Source organism: Aphis gossypii, chromosome 1, assembly GCF_020184175.1.
Source record: "Aphis gossypii isolate Hap1 chromosome 1, ASM2018417v2, whole genome shotgun sequence".
NCBI lineage: Eukaryota > Metazoa > Arthropoda > Insecta > Hemiptera > Aphididae > Aphis > Aphis gossypii.
This window is the reverse complement of record NC_065530.1, coordinates 56,086,122-56,107,874: the sequence shown is the minus strand read 5'-3', so window position 1 is coordinate 56,107,874 and position 21,753 is coordinate 56,086,122. Positions and strand designations below refer to the sequence as shown.

Below are 21,753 nucleotides of genomic sequence, written 5' to 3'. Positions count from 1 at the left end.
TATTCATATATTTTCCAGTTATGCTATATAAATGGTTAAAATTACATAAAAGATATTCATATTTTTTATTGTTTTTGAAGATAATATTTACTCCGGTTCAATATGTCTTCGAACGGCGAACATGGAGACGGAATAATAAGTTATGAATATGTGTATAAAATATAAATACAATAAAATATTAAATAATTGTGGGCTATTTATAAAAAAAAAATTACCTATCTGAACTATTATACGTCTAATCATCTTATGAAAAAACTATAAACACTGCAGGATCAAGCAGTGTATAGTATACCCATAGCTAGGCGGCTAGTACATAGGTAAAATATTAAATATGTTGACAGTTGACACTGCATTGTAAAATTTAACAACAAAAAAAAAACAACAGAATATAATATAGGTAGATTTTATATTGATAATTATATGGTTCTAATATTTTGTATTTAATTTATTAATTACCTTAATTGTTTCAACATTTATAAATGTATTTATAGTGCAACTTTTAATTAAATTTAAAATGCAAAAACAATAATAAAAAAAAAATTATATAATAAATTTTATAATAATAATAATGAATTAGAAAGCGGGATATTTTTAGATAGGCTTGGTTTCAATCGATTGTTTTTTTGTTTTTTCCCGATTTTATAATAGAGAAATATCAGTAACATAAGCAAGAGGGATCAAAGGGCGAGAGTGGACAATTGTTTTCTTTAAATATTAAAGTATGTTTTAATTTAATTTTGTTTTATATACTTATTAAAATTAAGCATTAAACATAAGAGGCATAATTAAAATCCGGAAGTTTCTTACTTGTGTACTAAGTAGTCCTGTTCGATTAATCGATTTTTACAATGATTCATTTTTTTATAAATAGGTACTCACCACCGATTAAATAATCCATTGAATAATCGGTGTATTGATTATACATCGTAAAATCGTAATCACACATCCTTGTTTTATTATACCTGCAATATTCAGCATTTTTTAGTTTTTAATTTATATTTATTTTTTTACACACACGCATCGCACCCATTGATTATGAAACATCGTGCTTAGTTACCTTGTTTCGTTTTCGTCTTGTTACATAGGTACCTACTAATATTTTTTTTTTCATTAATAAATGTGACACTTCTTTCATCAAGTGGGTTGTAAGTACCATGATTTCAACGCGTAACATACCGCATCATATGTTGGCTTTAGTTGCTCTAGATTTTCATCGTCAGTTTGGTAACTTTTATATAATTAATCAGTTTGTTAACCAATTACACAATCTACTTATCATCAATACTCCGCAATAATTAAAAATTTTACAGTGAGCAACAATAGATCTGTCTCTCTGTTAATAATTTAAAATTCTCGCATACAGAGCATGCCAAATAAAATCTCAAACTTCTCCGACTATAAAACATTCAATCTCAGTGATTGTTTTAACTCTCCTGCTAAATTTAAACTTCTCTTCTAGTCTTTTCTTCATCTTAATCACCTAAAAATAGTTAAAAAAAAAATAAACAAACAACCTACCTATATATCAATAAATAGTTTTTTATCACTTGCGGTAAATAAACACATAAGCTGATCCCGATTACTCGAACTCCAACATGAATTAAATTATATTGTGAGCCGATTATTATCAAAACAAAACCTCTACCAAAAATATTTATTTGAAGAGTTAATGACTAGTTCTTTCTGTGTATAAATTAATGAAATAAAAAAAGTGATCATTTTTTATGTAAAAGTTCAATTAATAGTATCAAATTGGCTACTACTACTTTACTAGCACAATTAAATCAGATAAAATAGTAGGTAATCAACATTTTTCAGTCTAATAATGCACACTTCAATACTTACCAATTGAAACAAGAAAAAGCGTTTAGATCTGTAATAAGGAATCTATTCACTACACGTTCCACTATAGATAACAAAAAAGAACTCATGATCAAAGAAACATAACTAATGTCTCACAACGTAAAACCAAATTCCCACTTCCACTGTCTTAATTAATCAAAAACCTAATATTAACAACAAAGAAGTTTTCAAAGTTGACTTCCTCTACCTGAGCCTCGTGACTCTTACCAGCCAGTTTAATGCCTTTGCTTTCAAGATTATGGACACAAAAACTCATTGTAACCATCCTTCTAAATGCGTTCGATGTGTTAAACTTCATCCTTCAGACGATTGTTAAAAATCATTAGACCTACCAGCCAAATGCATCCTTTGTAATGTTCCACATCTAGCAAACTAGGTATACGGATTGTGATTGCCCAATGCACAAACTATTTCAATCTATTAATTTACTCAATTGTACAACTCAGATAAGTAGGTAGCAAAATAATATTAATAAATATACATTTTTAAAATAAGTTTCAAATATTCTAATACTTGTGAGTTGTGATATAATAAACGAGAAGGATTAAAAAAATTTTTATTTAGATCTTTTCATTAGGAATTAGGGATTAAGAAATAGAGAAAAATAGCACGTAAAAGACGTTAATTAGAAAAAAAATAGGAATGAAAATTCAGCTATAGCCTATAACCATATAAAATGTGCTATCTACAATGTAGATTTTATATACGAGTATTTTCAAACCTCTTAATTACATGTCACTGGCCACTGCCATTCACTACACTGATTGAAATAGAATTTGTTCACCTTTTGTCACGTGTGACGACCTTTACCATATGATAAGACTGATTAAAAACTAATTCTAAAAAAAAAATTACAGCTGAAATTTTAATATTGAAATATAATGAAATTTTATTATAAAACACCAAAGACAAATAATAGCAAATAACAAATAATTAATAAGCCAGTGACGTTGCAAAATATGTTATTGAGTTAGACATTAAATTGTAGTTTTTAGTCTCGTAACTAATTTTTCATATGAATATTATAATATTAGAATAGTTATAATACTATATTATTTTAATAAATTAGAATTTTGAAATTAAATGGTTGAATTTAAAATTATTTTACTAAAAAAGTATTACAATAATACAAGTAATACTAAGGTATATTTATAATAACAAATAATTGACAACGCCACCGTATAAATTTATGCATATTTTAATTAATGCATACATAATAAGAATTAAAATTTGTATAATAATTCAACTATAACAACAAATTAATATTAAATTATCAAGCACCAATTTTAAGACATTTGAGAGTCATAAACACTGAGTTCATAAATTCATTCAGCGTTTTACAATATTTGTTAAGGAGTGGCACATATTTACCCTGCTTAAAAACTATATTTGTAATACTTAATATAACTTTATAACATAAATATGAAGCAGATTTGATCAATAATTTTAATTTGATTGATTTAAATAACAATATAGAAAAATATAGAAAGAGTTAACAAATCTTCAATAATAACAAAAAAATTTATTTAATGTAAATTGGCAAAGTGAGTTTAAGTGTTTACCATGTGTCAAGTTGTAAAAAAATTAGAAATATCTATAATATATCATGTATTTATGTAACATTAAAAATAACCATTATTTTTTAAAGACCCAAGCCCGAAGTATTTAACTATTAAACACCAATATTTAAATGATGCTTAAATTCACAGCAAAGAAGAATAAAATATGAAATTTAACTATCATAATTTAAATCTTGTTTTAAGAATGAGTAAAAATATATATGTAAATATTATCAATATTAAATGCAAGTAATGAAAATATCATGTATCAATTTTAGATTTCAATATTAAGTAATAATAATAAATAATGCAAAAGGCGTAAAATGTAATAATGATAATATAAATAAAATACTGTATAATAAGATTATATTATGTATACTATTATTTTAGCCAACAACTAGAGCTGTCAAACATTTTTTGTAGTCGCCTGAAGTATCGTCCTGTAACATAAAATTGATCAATAAACTAATTAGATTTCTGTAGAGACCTTAAATATAAATTAATTAAATATATATTTTAATGAAATAGGTTAAGTTTTCTTCTACAGCGGCTTTTAATGGATGTGCGCAAAACTAACAACTTTCAGAGTTTGGTTAAAATTAGTTGGAGCAAACCATTTTTTAAAATATTAGTTAATATTTCAGGCAATTCAGCAATCAATGATTATAGCTGACATATTTTTCATTCACTACTCATGCAGCAACTCACCATAAATGTATCAGACTGTTGATTCGCATAAATAAAAACAAAACAAATTTTTAATTAGGTTTATAATATTTGTCATCAATACTTTTCTAGATTATAAAAGAATTTCTTGTTTACAGTTTTAAGAATATTAAGTACTAGCAATTTTTTTTATTATTAGTCTGAATTAATAAAATAGGTCATAAATATGAACATTTAAAGCTAGGTCAATTAACTTGAACATATTTGATTTAAAGTTTAAACTACAAAGTATAGCAATCACAAAATGTGTTGATTTTTGCAAGTTTATTATCTATAAGTTCAATAAAAATAATAGTGATTAAACAAGTACAGAATAAAATTAATCTGGTATTATCTAAATTAAACTTTTGATATAATAATTAATTTTGAAAGCTAATACAGTAGGTATAACAGTGATTAATAGGAGGGCTGAGCTATTAAAAAATTAGTAATTTAATCAAAAAAAAAAAAACACAATAATGTTTGTATAAGTCTACAGTTTTAACTAATTTTCATGTTTCAATATTATTGCATATAATATACTAAATTATTTTTTAATTATTATAATATAATTTAAAATAATAATAAATTATTATTATATTTATTCTAAATAACTAATAACATAAGAATATTTCTCATGCATTATTGCATTAAGAACAATTGATTTAAAATATAAATTATATATTTAAAGTTTTGTTTGTAGTTGGTATACTTTATACTAAAATAATTGATAAATTTTATTTTTTTACACATTACAGTTTAATTAAATTAAGTAACTGCTTTTCTTTAAAATCTATTATAAATTTACATATTACTATTGAAATGTAAAATACCTTCTATTTGAAAATATTTTTGTATTAATAGTTTTATATTATCAAAAACTATATTTATCATTTTAAACACAAATGAGAAAATGTTCAAATAAAACTCAGTAAAAGGGACTAAGTAAAAATTTCATTTTTTTTTTTTTGTTTTTGCAGGTTTAAGTTCATTTTAATAAGATAGCATTTATAAGTACCAAAAGAATATTTAATTTTTTTTTTCCTGTAAGATGTTACAAAAATGGAGCAAGTCAACATAGTGCACATTATTAGATTTATATTACAAATAAACAAAGTTTATTGTATAAGAATAAATTAATGTAACAATCTTAGTTAATCCAATTATTAATGACCATTATATTTTTAATTATATGATTATGATAATCAGTTAAATAGAATTATTTATGATTTTAGATTAAACATTAATATAAAATTAACTAATTGCACATCTTCACTTAAATATTATGCCTAATCAGTGGTGAATCCAGGGGGTGGACCCCGGGTACAGACCCCCCCCCCTGGCTCCTTATTTATTTTTATTTTATATTTTTAAAGTTACCCAGAAAACAGAAAAACAATATATAATAAATAAAAAATTTTCCTGGACTCCCCCCCCCCCTTGAATTAATTCGGGTTGCACCACTGTGCCTAACATGTAAAAGAAACAAAATATAATTCTTACCGCAATATCAGCCTCCAAAGATTTCCCATACATCGACATATAAGCATTTTTTATATCGACCATGTCGATTTCACAACGAGTTGCAACAATACGAATCAATGCCCTGTCATTTGTGCCAAAACCAGCCATGCTTTCATGTAAACGTTTAGCAAAGTATGAACTTTTATCTCTTACAGATTTCACTGTAAAAATTATATAACAGTTTATACATAGGTATATAATTTTAAGTTAGAAGCTTTTTAATTTTTACCAATCGCTCTAAGTCCATTCTCAATATCTCCACTGAATTCACTTTTTATAACATCTTCAAAATCTCTTCCAGTTAAACGATGATATTCCAAAAATACTTGTTGTAATTGACAGTAACTACGGCTACATAAGATCATGTTGAATGTAGACTCATCCGTTCCAAATTGTAATTCACCTATGAAGTTAAAATTATTAAAACACTACTAGTTTGCATTTTCTTAAAATGAAATAATTTACCAGCTTTTAACAAGTTTTGTGCATCACATTGTGCAGATGCAACATCAACAAATGTATTTTCATTGCGTTGTCCCTACCCAAATAAAAATAAGTTTATATTATCATCCAAGAAAAGTATTATCAAAAACTTACTTGACAAAGTGATACTAATAATCTCCGGAAACTTCCTGATGTTTCTCCCATAAGCTCTTTTTCTAAATCATTTCCAAATACTAAAAAAAAAAGCAATAATTAAATTAATAGAAAAATATAATATAATATTAATGCTAATCATTTTTAAATTGACTATTAACTAAATTTAACCTACATTTATGGTATGCCATTTTTATATTATTAATCTCAGCATTAGAAGCAGTGCATATGATCTCAATTATTGTTTCTTCATTAGTGCCAATACCATCAATAGCATTGTGAATTTCTTTAGCAAGAAAATCATAAGTAGGTGTCATGAGTCCCACAATCAGATCTTCAAACTTTCCACTCAGTTCACTTTTCAAATCAGATATCAAATCCTAAAATAATAAAACATATTTTATTAAACAAAAATATAATTTAAAATTAATAATTACGTAATTAAAACTTATGCATGACATAAGCCTAATGAAAATTGTATACTTACTTTACCATACATAGTCTTAAATTGAACCGCAATTTCCTGTCTTTGAGAATTAACTCTATGAGCCAAGACCTGTATGATTGATTTTTCATCAGTTCCAAATCCTTTCATAGCCTTACGCAATATTTCAGCATCACGACGTGGATCGAACGGATTGGCTGGACGAACCGTTGGATTAGACTAGAACAAAACAGAAAGTTAATACATAAAACATCAATATACAAATACAGTATAAGTTTTATATACCATTATTATATATTAAATTAATTATTGAATTAATATTATAATATAAAATTAATTAACAAATGAGCAATAAATAACTTAAGTTACTGGTTACAAAAATTAGCATTGTTTAAATATAATGAATTATTCATTTTTAAATAATATGAAAAGCCGATTATTATGTTATCAGCATTATCTTAGCAATAAGCTGAATAAGCTTTTAGCATTAATTAAAATGAGTGCGATTAAATAAAGTATTTATGAAAGCGAGATATTAATGGAGTATTTATCAGTATAAGTATTCTTTAGAACTTACTATTATTTCCTAAATACGTGTAGAATAAACACTAATTAACAATATTTAATCATAAATGATTATTAGTTTCATCAATAAACATATTGCAAATAATTATAATTTGCAGAATTACATGTACCTATTTCCACCAGATATTGATATGTAAGGTTAAGAATATATAATAAAATTACTGTTTTATTATTGATTTCATAAAAAGATTCAATACAAATATTTAAAAAAAAAAAAAATGGAAAGTTTCGTGACAATGTATTATAGGTACTTAATTTTTATCAATTTTTTATTATGACAGTATTTTTTAAATAAATTAAAAATAAATATTTCATTCAATATTTATATATTTAAAAAGAAATTATTGAAATCTCACCTTTTTCTGAGTAGGTGAGCTGCTCAATGGTTGATAATGAGCAGGAGTGCTAATAGGTGGATATGCTGCTTGTGGTGGAACTTGAGAACCACCACCATAACCACCAGCTGTCATATTTGGATAAACTGATGATGTTTGTTGAGTAGGTGGATAAGCTGATTGAGTTGGGTAGGCAGCAGACTGGGGTGCATAACTAGAAGGCAGTTGGGCATTTGGATATGGGGCGGCCTGTGGTGGATATTGGCCAGGGTTAGTGGATGATGGATATTGCCCTGGTACAGTGGATGGATATTGACCAGCTACATTGGATGATGGGTATTGGCTTGGTACAGCTGATGATGGATACATTGATGGATTTGGAGTATAAGAACCAGATTGAGGTAGGAACTGTCCGGATGGTTGTGGTGGATATTGGCCAACTTGAGGAGGGTATGGGCTCTGTTGGGGATAGCTAGGTTGGCCTGGTGGATAAGCACTTGGCATTGGATACCCTTGTTGTCCTACATTACCACCGGGATATGGCGGATAGGGTAACTGGGAGCCAGGTTGTTGCACTCCAGGTTGGCCAGGGAATCCCTACCAAAAAAACAAAATAGTTGATAAATATTTTAACTAGATAAAACTAAATATATGTTTTGAATGTAGTAATTTGTAAGTTTGTGAAACAACTATTAATACATTAACATTTGGCTTATAGAAAATTATAAGACCAGGGTTTTAATTTATATTTAATGAAAAATATACATTATATAATAAGTATATTAAATAATTAGGTTTGTGTTCAATATACAACCGTATTAGGTATTTTCAATTTGAGTGGAAATTATGTGTTATTCCTAGTTATAGACATAGATAATTAACTAAATAAATATGTTCCTACTACAATAATTACTTATATAAAAAATATTAATTATATTAAGTTCCTATCTTATTTTAAACAATTTAATATATTTTTTTTATTTGAGATCAGTGTAGTATTATATCTATAATTTTAATTTTTAATCTAATTAATAGCATACGTAAAAAAGGTATTTGTCAAATTTACCACTGACACCAACAATTTTTACATTTATGCATTAAATATTTAAATATATAACATAATGAACAATAAAAGAGCTTATAATCAATATTATTATTTGAGTAATATGTGTGTATGTATAAAAGTAAATTAATAACAGTGAAATTTCACTTTAAGCCTATTATAATATAATCTAATAAAAATGTTGTCTTATAGAGGAACGTTATTTTAATAACTAGTTACTAGAGCTATCTAATGAAATGTTACTTTATAAAAATCAGAGATGACACTATTAGTGCTATTGTACCTACTAATAAACACATTGCTATAACCTATGACTGTTAACATACGATAATGAACTATAAGGATACATTTGTTCATACAATATTAAGATAACTGTGTTAGTAGTTATTAGTACATAATAATCTTAATGAAAGAAATCTAAATACTTATTATAGTTATAATATAGGTAATTTGAACACATGCTAGATGTAATATAGTAAATTACTATTTAAAATTAACAATGGGTACCTAATCAATCAAACATTTATATTAATAATTATTCACTATTACTTAATAGGATAAACCCAAGACATCACCAAATAATATAAATGGTAAAACATTTATATGAATAAATTCACTTTTACTATGAAAATAACAAAACAGATTGTTTAAAATGATATTGCATGTAAAATTGGTAGGTATTCTAGAATTTAATGATTTGTATCACATAAAGATTTGATTCAATATTGTTGATTGAAACAAAAATATTTTGTATTTAGTATTTATAAAATAATATTAGTAAATTTGTATCCTCTCGTTCAACTAAAACACTTAAAATCTGTATATACATGCATACCATTAGATTTTCTGCTCATAAAAAAGTGATTTTAAATAGGCAGTGTACATTAAGAAAATTTTTTAGATACCCAGTGCTTATAAAATAAAAACTAAACTTACCTGATTGTTAGGAGGATATCCTGGATAGCTCATATTTATAAATTAATTGAATTAATAGCTTTTATTAAATTCAAAAGTAATATTTATAATTATTCGTCGAAAAAATAAATGAAAATGATGAATTTGTAACGAACTAACGAATGTTCAAACTCTAAACGTTTAGTGAAAACTGACTAACGATTGACGAATAGAATGAAACTAGTGAGACGAGTGACTAATACTTATGTGAAATACTAATAAACGAGTGAAATAGTGAAAATGACCATTGACGCGCGAGTAGTGACGAGTCAACAAATGACTAATGATTAATAATAATTATAATATTAATGACATTATGATAGTGCAAGTGGGAAATGGGAAATGGGAATAAAAATAATTTTATTTTTTATCAAATCCATATCCAGTGCAACATGTTTTCATGGAAGCAATAAACGTCAAGTAGTATCACATACCACGGTATACGGATTGTTATTATATTAAAACATATGTTTAGCGTTTAGAATTGATTACACCGTCCAACTATCTAAGCCGTACTTGGGGCGGAGTCCTTTTGAGTTTAACTTTTAACTTTTAAGTAATAAATATTAGCAACATTAGTGTATGTTTTATTATTTTATAAATTGTACTTAAATGCGTTACGTTTGCGTTTGATTTGAGTAATTTTTTATCGACGATAAAGTAATAAAAAAATCGAAAATGAGACTGAGGGCGATATTGGGTTACTCGATCTTCGGAACGGGATCCACATTGATGTCAGCTATCATACTGTTCTACCTGTTGGCCGGTAAAGGTGAGCAAATCAGTGTTGGTTGGTTCTTAGCCAATACATCGCCGTATATGTGGGCTGTGTTGGGTATATCTTTGGCGGTTGCTCTGTCCGTGGTTGGAGCCGCTTTAGGAATACACACGACCGGTGTGAGCATCGTCGGTGGTGGAGTAAAAGCACCACGCATCAAGACCAAAAATCTTATATCCGTCATCTTCTGCGAAGCAGTGGCCATTTATGGGCTGATCACTGCAATTGTCATGTCCGGCCAGTTGGAATCGTTCACAGATAATGTGGACACCGCACAACAAATCAGAGATCAAAATTGGATGGCCGGCTATTTAATATTTGCTGCCGGTATAAGCGTAGGTTTGGTTAACCTGTTTTGTGGTATAGCTGTTGGAGTAGTGGGTTCAGGTGCAGCGTTAGCAGATGCAGCAAACTCTTCACTTTTTGTCAAGATTTTGATTGTTGAAATTTTTGGAAGTGCCATTGGTCTTTTTGGTTTGATTGTAGGCATATATATTACTTCCAAAGTGAAAATGGGTGATAAATAATCCAACATTCTATGTTATTCATGTGTATATTTATTTTTGAATAGTTTTGTTTTGATTTTGAATTTTCCAATAAATTGTAATACATTGGATGGTTCTTAAATCTACCAAGTAGTATTAGTGTTATTATTATAAGTTAATTAATTATTAATTATTTCACTCGGTCTATTCAAATTTGTAAATTATCAATCCCAATTACACATTTCATATAGAAGTTTAAAATATACGTTTATATTATATATAATTTACAAACAATTGTTTTATGTAATAAACTATTATCTTTAACACATAGTCCTACTTCCATCATATTGTAGAACTAGATCAAATTTGGCCTACTGTTAATCGTATGGAAAATGATTCATACAAAATTAATATTCTTGAAAACCCTTTAACTTGTAGACTACTTATTATAAGGGATAGGTTATTAAATTTAATTTTTGCAGTACATACTTTCATGTCTTTGAGTAATATTCAAACTTCTAAGTATAATGTTACTTTTAAGATAGAATACATTAAACCAAAACAAATTGTTCATTTTATTTTAATAATTAATACCAAATTATGTACTTCATCATTCCACGTGTTCATAAATAAATACTTGTTAATTAAAATATTAAATTAGTTACAGTATTTATTTTATACCTATCATACTAAATTTAACATTTGGTATTTATTTTATGATTAATGTTAACATAATAAATATACCTACTGTATTTAGTATGAATAACAAATTTAAATAAAAAGAAACAATAAATTTAAAAGTAAATATAACTTATTATTTACTCAAAAAACCTCATTGTATATTATTTATTTATTATTAATACATGAATAAGTGAATATTTCTTTGGTTGTCATGTACAAACTAAAATAAACACATGAGCATTTTCAATGAGTTATATCAATAGTTCCTTGAGACTTGAAGAGCATTTATATTTCAACCGTTATAGGATGGTTCACAATTTCACATGTGTATTTATTTTTAGGTTATAAAATTTGAAAAATCAAATACTTATTATAACACAGATACAATGATAACTTTAATGATATTTTTTATTCAATACAAATTTGGATTTATTTATGATGTGAACACAAAAAATATTACCAATCTTAATGAAATTGGATTTTAAGTATTAGTTGAATTTGTCATCAGGATCAGTTGTTTGTGCTTATTTCTAAAATAAGTCAAAAATAATTAAGAAATTAAAATTCATAAAATCATAAATGTAATTGTGTTAGTATTATCATTGATTATAAATACTAGTATAATCAATAGACAATGGTATTATATATTACAAATGAAGAACAGAAAATGATGAAAGATGGATTCATTTTAACCCGTGTAGTTTTGTAACAGCTTGTTATTTTATAAAAAGTAAAAAGATTGTTGAAAATACATGTCTTAATATGTAAAAAAAAAAAATTATTTCAGAAATAGAATAATACAATAATACATACATGTTTCATTTATTAAATGAAACTAATTATGTCCAATTTCATTGATCGATTTTGTAGCTTTATCAAAAACTTGTTTACCGGTGGGGAATGGATCTTTTTTACTCAACACAACTTTTTTATGAGCATGAGACAAATATCCACGGAGTGTTCCTCTGTAAATCATGTTAACTAATAGAGACTGTGCTTTGTCAAAATCTGTTTCAGGGTCATCAAACTTTTTCAATATTGTTGTAATAGTTTCAACTGGTATAATATGATTGTTAGCAATTAAGAAACTGCAAAAAGAAATAATAGTTTAGAATAATTTTGATGAAATATTATTAGCACTTGTGTTATTTTAAATTCTTGACAGAAAATAATATATAAACTTAAAATTTTGATAAAACATTAAATTAAAATTAATCATTTACTATTTCAGGAAAAATACATTTTTTTCAAAGTTAGTAATTTATTTAATAACTATAACACAAGTGCTACTTGTTATAACTATATGTTTAAGTATTAAATTGCTTACAATTTCTTAAATAAGTTTCTGTAAACAAGATTTATTAATTTTTGCAATAACAAATATATTCCACATTTCATATAATAAACTTCATTAATATCAATGCATTCTCTAAATTTCTTTACATTGCCCATCTTAATATACTCAGTCAGATCTTTAAATACATCCAAATTATACTTATTGAGAAGATGTTTTGATGGCATTATTCCCTAAGACAAATAGATGATAATTTATTTGTAAAATATTGTTGTATATAAAATATATAGTTAGCTTTTATTTACATGCAACATGTTTAATGGTATAAGTTTCTTCAAAATCAATGTCTTGTTCTTGATTGAATGTCTATGACAACCTTCAAACGCAATTGTCAAATTTTCTCTAGCTGAAACAGTCACAAACAATTGATGATATATATAATTATTTTTTAATGTGTTAAATTAAATATTTATAAGGGTCAAGGGATAATGCTTTAATTTTAAGATAATAAAATTTAAAAAAAGTATTTTTAAATATGAACACAATCTAAATATAAACAAAATATTTCTAACAGTGACATTTGTACAGTACCTTTTAAAATTTTTAAAAAATCATAATTAAACTGGTTTATGCTAAGAATGTAAGATCTATGTGAAAAATAATAATACTTAATAATAATAAATTGTAAATATTTTTATTTTCAAAAATATTGTTTTTCTAACTTAAAATTATGTAAAATAAATTAAAACTTTCAAAAATAATAAAGGTAGACACTTAAATAGATTACTTGTATAAAATATGACTCAACTACTAATAATATCTATCTTATGTTTATTTTATAAAAGTAAAAATTGAACACTATTGATTTAGTTATATGCATATATCTTTTATAACACATATTATTCTATTATTATTTATTTGTATAATCCCTGTTAGTTTATTTATATATGTAGTTATGTACTCTAGTTATTAACACGTTAACTGCGTATGTCTTTTTGCAGTTTTCATACAGTGCGTATACCACTTTTCTAAAAATAACATAAGAATTTTATCCTATTTGGTCAAACGTTCAAACCGCGGATAAATACATTTTTTAAAACACGCGTTTAACAACGCTAAATAATAATAAAACAACATTCAGCAATGCGTAGAAAATAATAAACCATTTACTTTAAATATATATTGGACGTCAAATGGCGTCAAACGCGTTGCTGAATGATCCTTATGACGCCAATTGGCGTCAGTACGCAGTCAACGTGTTAAGACTACGAGATTTAATGGAATTTGTTCAACATATTGCCACTTTCATGGGCTCTATTAGTCTAATCATTTTATAGGGTAATGGAAAGCATAGTTTTAGTAATAAATAAATAATAAATATTTTCTAACCATCATTAAATTTTCCTTCAAATATTTCTTTACAGCCAGTATAATAATAAAAGGTAACTGCATGTGCTATTGGAAATGTATTCTTGTCTGGGCACATGAAAATGGTTTTTGTCAAACCTGTAGTCAAATGAAATTTCTTGATTTTATGGTATACTTTTAACATTTGATTCACAATAAACATTATTGTCCAACGTTTAGATTGCCGGGCTGGAGCTCGACTGTAATTATAAATACAAATATTTTAAGAAACACAAAAACAATTTTATAACAATCAATGTTAAAGAAATAACTTACATGTCATTAGAACAAATACGGAAATACATCATCATTATATCAATGTATTTTTTTTGAAAATCATTATATTTTTCCATTTTCAATTTTTTATTTGTCGAATCATATTTATCGTATGCATTTAACAGATATCTAAGATCTACACAAACCTATAAAATAAAATGTTTATTATAATGAATAAACTCGTTTTATTAAAATCATTGTATATTTACTGTGTTGGCAAGTGGAACCATCCAATTTTCACTATCAGACTGAAGATATTTAACAATGTTTTGTAAAATTGCTAATTGTCCTTTAAAAGCATCATCATATTTTTTTTCTCCTATTGATTTGAGAACACTGCAATAATTTTAAATTAAGTAACAGAAGCTTTTTAGGTATAACATTATACTATGATATTAAATTATTTATTTATTTTAAGCATGAATGCTTTTTGACAGTATAATTATATTAAAAGTAAACATATATTATATCATGTTAAATTAAAAAAAAAAAAATTATTTGGGGAACTTGATTAACTATTGTCAAGTTAGTCAAGTTTAGAATTACAAATTTAATTGTAATGTTGGTCTCATTTCAATAGTTATTACTTATTAGTTAACAATGAAATAAGAAATGAGAATAATTATTATGCTATAATAACTAACTATGTATTAAATAAAAATAACATATATTATATACATATAATATTATTGAACAAAAATAATTTATATGAGAAATACAATTAACCAATACTGACGTGGTGTATATAAGCCTTCTTTGAAATGCTGAAAAGAACATTTTTTTTTACTGGTTTCTTTGCTAAAACTACGAAAAACATTTTAACCCTGGTTATCATTACAATCATCATTATTATTTTTGATTTGATTTTAAAGAAAATTTTAAAATATTTTTTTTTGCATTTGATATTTTAACTATAATATTACTCATATACAAATAATATAGAGATGTTAATATTTACCTTCTTTCTAACAGAAAATACAATTTTAAATACTATTATAGAATTCTATTTACCTACCATCAAGTGTCACATAGAACAAATTATACATTCTATCTAATTAATTAAAATTTATTAAACTAAAACTTTCTTAATGTATTACTGATAAATAATAATCATCATTGTTAAGTATTTTAAAATTATATTAATTGTTATATGTCATCTCAGAAAAAGTTATTTTAGTCTTAGACTCTTAGTGGATATTTAACAGTTATTATATTGGATATTATAGTATTATTTAACCATTAATGTTGTTTAAATCTTAATGATTCAAGTCATAGGTGCTTTCCAGTAATAAAATGAAATAAAAATATAACAGATATTAAAGATATGTCATATTATTTTCTGTTAGGTAGCATATTATAATATAAAATAGTGGTAAGTAGAATACTACAAAAACCTTATGACTATACTCCTGGCCTTTGTTACCTAAATCTCTCAACCTTAGCTAAATGTAGTTACCAACATAATATATCTTTTAAAAAACTGCTCTTTGGCTCTATTGACTCTCAATCACTCCCTGCACTTATAAATATAGAGATACCAATTCGAAACACTCGCAATAATTCTTATTTTTTTATTCCACACTGCTCAACTAATCAACAAATTCTCTCAACAGGATAATTATGATAATTGTTAATGAGGATCTATCATTTATATTTCAAACTGATTTTACTTAAATTTTGCTATGTGTGTACTATGATATGCCTTTGTATAAATTGGGCTTTTGCCTGTAATTATTATAAAATAAGAGTTAAAACATTTTAAACTATTCTTTAATATTAAATTTGGTTCCTAACATTAATTAAATAGCCTGTAGCCACCAAGTACATAGGACACAAATACATTCTATCACAGATATATCTCTAAAAGAAAGTGTTGGCTCTAATCATACAATGTTGTTTTTAAACTATTCACTTAATTGTTTAAATTAAAATTAATCATAGATGGATAGAAATCCAATTTTTTTATAGAATTTATGATCAATACTAGCAGGTAGCATAAAAATTACCTTAGGTGCAGAACTATTTCACCCTCAAAATCAAGTTCATTATCTTCAGCGATTTTTTGAAGATAATCAATAGTATTTTTTAGGTTCCACTCTTTTGATGAATTATCTCTTAACGAAAAGAAATTCTGTGAAAATAAAAGCATTTTGACACATTTATTGTGAATCAAATTAGAGTAATGACTAATGAGCAAAAAATATTATTACCGCCAATTCAGAACCATTCTCTTCATTGTAAAACGTTGTAGTCTGAAACATAATATGGTTCCAAGTATTTATAAAAATCAAAAAAAAAATTGATATTTATATTTATATTATAATTTGATTTACATACCGATAAAATATAATCTTTTGTATACATGTTAGAAATTTGGTTCTTGGAAAATGTATATTATGCAAAAGCCATCTATGCAACTAAAATCACTCGAGTTCCAATAAAATGATTTCTGAAAAAAAATATAAATATAATATAAAAAAAATTTTTTATAATCATATAATATATTATACATGATTTTCCAGCTTTATATACACATATCTATGAAAAGACTAAAAATAGTCTATTATACATATTGGAATTATTTATGGTCAATAATAGCGGCCACATCCAATTAATTTTTTTCTTCTATAATCAATTTAATTAATTTTTCATCAATTTTAATATTTTGCATTTTTGACTTTATTTTTTTGGATAAATATGAAGGTACGTTAAAATTATGTTGACTCAAAAACTTTTTGAATTCTTAAAATGATCATCGAAAAATTGGTGATCCCTGGTATGAAATAGAACGTGTTTTAACTATAGCTTAAGAAATAATAATAACTTAGTGGCTATTTTCATGTTCATTATTTATTAGTAATTATTACGGAAAAACATAATATTTTGTGAAACGATAATATTACGTTAAGTTAATACTTACGTTGAATACCTAGGTAGGTAACTACAAAAAAATACTAAAATCTTAACAGTCAATAGTCAATCCACAGCACTCACTTGAAACAGTTAACGCCGTTTACGGTTGAAACTTACAAGCTGGATTTAATATCGTACAAAATGCATAATATAAATAATAAATATCATGTTATCATGAAAACCAGAGATAAGAAAGAATACCGACCGAAATCGAGACGCTGAGCCGCTATCACAAATAATTACGATGAAGTACACGGTTCTATTCTGTGGTCAAACTACCACCAGTAGCACGTCGGTCGTTGTGTAGCTGTGGCTGTGCTACAGGCACGTGTAAATATAATTTTACCAACATTCAACATTGTGTACCGTGCATAATAAAGGAATTAATTTTATTATATTAGACAATAAAAAATATTGTTAAATTAGGTACTATAATAATGAATAACGATACCATCATACATTGAATCGGTTGGCAGATTTCTGTACTCGGTAAATATTCAAATGCCAATTTTTCTTTTAAATATTTTCCCCGACTTGAGGTAAAATATAAACTTGTGTAGTTGTGTCTCCATCTTTCACGAGAGTTTTTGAATTTTATTTATTCTGTTTGCGTGAATTATATATATTATAATATTTCTATCCATCATTTCACGCTATGTCTTGTGATTCGAGATGAATTTTCTAAAGTAGGTATTCAACTTATCGGTAATATGTAACTGATATGATACTTATATCAGTAAAGGTCCAGTAAGGTATATATATAACTATATTACCAAGTTTCTAAAATTTTAAATTGCTGCTGGTAAGTTTTAGCATATTTTAGAATTTACAGAGTATATTATTATTTTGTGAGTTGATAATGCATATAAGTATATTTTTTTTAAATTAAATTTACAAGTTTACAACTCTAACGTAATTTTTATACTTTAAGCTGATAATGTTTATTTTGATTCTGTATGTCGACTTAAACTTTAAAGCTGCGGTACTTCTCACGGATGATGTGTGTTCTTGTTTATTAATCCTTTCCGATGATTGAAACTAAATTTCATGTCATATCATTTTACATACCTATTGTATGAAAAAAATAACAAGCAATTAGGTACATTTAGTAGCCTATCTATAGCGCCATGAAATCGAAATGTAAAACAAAGTGTGTAAACATTAAACAGCTTTAGCTTTTAGACCATAATGGCAAGTAGTAACGTGCATATGAAGATAATATGTAATTATGTAATTAATTTAAGTATAATCTATAATAATGCAGTACATATGTACGAATGTTACAAAATAATTTGAAAAAAATTTAAATAATTATACTTTACAACAGTTTCTTTTATTATACTTTATGTAGGTTGTTAATATAATAAATATAATTTTTTTAAAAAATACATATAAATAATACTTTTTAAATATATTCAGAGATTCGCTATTTTGTAGTCATAAATTTAATTCTCTTAGGATAGGTAGATTAGGTAAAAATATCTTAAAACCTGTGTTTGATATCTTTATCAGTCACCGCGAGTGAATTATATGTCCTTGTTCCTGAATCATGCAAGTAAAAGGCATTGAAATATTTTTATAAAAAAAATCTTCCAGCTGAATAAAAATATGGTATGTAGATAGTAGGATTTTGTGTTCTTTATAAATTAAAAAATCTATATCTAATACTTTCTATTTTTGTACCACTCATCGATTGTATTATATTCATAGGTGAATTGTTTAGTGAATTACTCTTATTTATTTACTCTTGATTAACTTTTGTCAATGTAATTTTTATTTTATAATATGATTTAAATTACCTATCTTATAATTTTACAACATAAGTAATTTATGGTATTTGGTTTATAATGTAATACAATCTCTGTCCAAATAATCATCTAAGTATACTATAAGAATAATAAGACTGTCAAATCAATAAAATGTTAAATGTGAAAAGTCAATAATATAATAAATTATGATCTATTCTTATACGCCATACGGTAAAATTATACAAATACAGTCTTTATTTTAGTATACGCAGTACAATAATTTAAGATTTAAATACGAAGTATGAATTTAAAATTATATTTTTTTAAATCATATTTATTTATTTTATTAGCTTTTAATAAAACATTTTTATCATTAATTATTATAGTGTTACTTAAGTATAAATACGTTTAACTTTTCCAAAAAATGTTTATAACTTATTGTTTATACATTACCTATACAATTGATTTATAATTTTAAGTATTTACTATTTAGTACATTTTTATTAAAAAAAAAAAGTAGCTTGTATTTTATAGGTACATATAGCCATATATAGGTACTTTTATGTAATACTTTATAATATTGTATAATGTATGATGCCTATAATTTTCTATGATAAATGTTGTAACTTGTAAGAGTACTAGATGGTAATTGAAGAGCTTACCTATAGAAATATAGATGTATTTATAGACTATAATGTATATGTTATAACTTATAACATAGTATAAGTATAATATATTATACTAATACATAGTGTGAATATTCATATCATAGTATAATATACTGATATATGTTGCATACATTTGATAATTAGGTAACGATGTAGAAAGTTACTTCAAACATTTAATTTTTTTTAATTTGATCTTATTAATAATACCGAGATAAGTATATGCGATTTATAATAGATAGATACCACGATAACCAAATTAAACATTTAAACCAGCAATATTTGTTTTACATTTTTTTTTTTTTAATTATATTTTTACAATAATTAATTATTATTATACACTTTGTAAAAAAATGACCTTAATAACATATAATACATATTATTAATTTATTTATTGTAGAATAATCCTTTTATTTTTATTAACTCTTGTTATTATAAGTGAATAAATATAATATAATTCTAATAATAAAAAATGTAACTTAAAATATAATAATTATATCTATTTTATGTCTTTTCCATTAGTATGTTATTTATTTTATTCAATGTTTTAGCGTATTGCACTAATATCCCCTGTCTTCTAGATAGGTTTTACAGGATATATGGACTTTAATATTTCTCACCAAAATTGTGGTATTGTATTATAGTCATATAATAGTTTTAATATATACATAAAGGTATATAAAATCATACTACATGCACGATGTTCAGTACGTCTGCGGAGTTCACGGTGTGGATAGTAAGTTAAATACCCGTGACCAGTAAATCGTTGGGAGCATTAGAGCTGAAATCCGTCATTAAAGATTACTATATTTTTATGCACGATATGATCGTCTTTGTTAAAGGGATTTTTATAATCTTACAAAATACAATAAATATCACTATAGAATCAAAATTTTTTATTAAATTATTGAAATACTTACTATCTTCCTATTTTACTTAATTATTTTTTTTTTAAACAAAAAATACTTTTAATCTGCTACATTTATATATAATAGTCAAAAGTAAATTTAGTAGCAAAAGATAACAACAACATGAATAACATGGATGAGAGCGCTATGACTCTGTGAGTTCTATCGGTGTGGAAACCCTCTGACTTAGAAGTTAGGGTGCTGCTTAGTGCTTACTACAATAAATTTTGATTAAAAAATCAAATTGTTACGATTTTTTATAATTTGGTTTTTAAGTTTTTAAAATTGTTTTAACAAAAACTTATAAGTAATTATTTATTTTAAATTCTGAAATGGAATACTTTTTCAACAAATGTTGATCTATATGTAGTAGTATAATTATAGATATATTATTCCTAATAATCGAACACAAAACATATAGTTTAGGTTTAGGTTTGTTTAATTTTAACCAACAAGTATTTAAACTGTATAGATGAACCAATTACAAAGTACTTATATTAATGAACTACTTACAAATTCTAATTCAGTAGTGTCACTTTTTTGGTCGGAGGAGATCGATCGATTATTTATTGCAGGATTTAGTTGATTTATTCTTTTTGATGTGTAAATGCCAATTAAAAATAATACGTAATTTATGGTAATTTTTATAAGCAGTAAACATAAAAGGAACAATTTTTTTTGTCTCGTGATTCATATTTGTTTTTTAAATTCCTTCCTGTTTTTAACGTTTTGCTAATACCGTTGATTATAGATAAATAGTTACTATTTATAATCAATGTTAATACCTATAGGTATTCATACTATTCTTCAGATTATGCCACTTCACTTCTCTTATGTAAACTTTAAATTTTGTATTAGGTATACACATATTTATGTACAAATTTATAATAAAAATTAGGTATTGTTTGACCTAGGTATCTATTATTTCTTCAATATTAGTTATTATTAGTTATTACATATTATATTTT

General features: G+C 25.2%; 3 protein-coding genes across 8 annotated transcripts in view; 1 reads left to right on the top strand and 2 right to left on the bottom strand.

Annotated features, from left to right (window-relative positions):
- Positions 1-2,990: 2,990 nt before the first annotated feature.
- Positions 2,991-9,975, bottom strand: LOC114127078 (annexin B9-like). Of its 3 annotated transcripts, XM_027991205.2 has the most exons (10): positions 9,613-9,975; positions 7,635-8,210; positions 6,736-6,912; positions 6,424-6,628; positions 6,249-6,328; positions 6,117-6,189; positions 5,881-6,054; positions 5,631-5,812; positions 4,131-4,145; positions 2,991-3,862 (listed from the first exon to the last, which is right to left on the bottom strand). In XM_027991205.2, exons 1-10 carry the CDS (start codon positions 9,643-9,645, stop codon positions 3,809-3,811), a joined length of 1,569 nt encoding a protein of 522 aa, XP_027847006.2. In that variant the 5' UTR covers positions 9,646-9,975; the 3' UTR covers positions 2,991-3,808. The 3 variants fall into 3 exon arrangements, with proteins under 3 accessions (XP_027847006.2, XP_027847008.1, XP_027847007.2); XM_027991207.2 differs by lacking the exon at positions 7,635-8,210 and having other exon boundaries at positions 9,613-9,972; XM_027991206.2 differs by lacking the exon at positions 4,131-4,145 and having other exon boundaries at positions 9,613-9,970.
- Positions 9,976-10,157: 182 nt separating this feature from the next.
- On the top strand, positions 10,158-11,550 carry LOC114127069 (V-type proton ATPase 21 kDa proteolipid subunit c''). Its single transcript, XM_027991184.2, has one exon. It carries the CDS (start codon positions 10,309-10,311, stop codon positions 10,933-10,935), a length of 627 nt encoding a protein of 208 aa, XP_027846985.1. The 5' UTR covers positions 10,158-10,308; the 3' UTR covers positions 10,936-11,550.
- Positions 11,551-12,340: 790 nt separating this feature from the next.
- Positions 12,341-21,753, bottom strand: part of LOC114127068 (PCI domain-containing protein 2) — a 564,778-nt gene continuing 555,365 nt past the window's right edge. The window contains exons 1-10 of one of the 4 annotated variants that reach the window (XM_027991182.2): positions 17,546-17,679; positions 16,889-17,000; positions 16,762-16,803; positions 16,558-16,682; positions 14,761-14,887; positions 14,552-14,697; positions 14,258-14,475; positions 13,174-13,274; positions 12,902-13,101; positions 12,341-12,662 (exon numbers count right to left, since the gene is read on the bottom strand). In XM_027991182.2, coding sequence (XP_027846983.2) covers positions 12,410-12,662; positions 12,902-13,101; positions 13,174-13,274; positions 14,258-14,475; positions 14,552-14,697; positions 14,761-14,887; positions 16,558-16,682; positions 16,762-16,803; positions 16,889-16,915 — 1,239 coding nt within the window. In that variant the 5' untranslated portion in view covers positions 16,916-17,000; positions 17,546-17,679 and the 3' untranslated portion in view covers positions 12,341-12,409. Of the gene's footprint in view, positions 12,663-12,901; positions 13,102-13,173; positions 13,275-14,257; positions 14,476-14,551; positions 14,698-14,760; positions 14,888-16,557; positions 16,683-16,761; positions 16,804-16,888; positions 17,001-17,061; positions 17,270-17,471; positions 17,680-21,753 lie in introns of those variants that run through there. The other 3 variants (XM_050207377.1, XM_027991183.2, XM_050207373.1) reach the window with 3 other exon arrangements.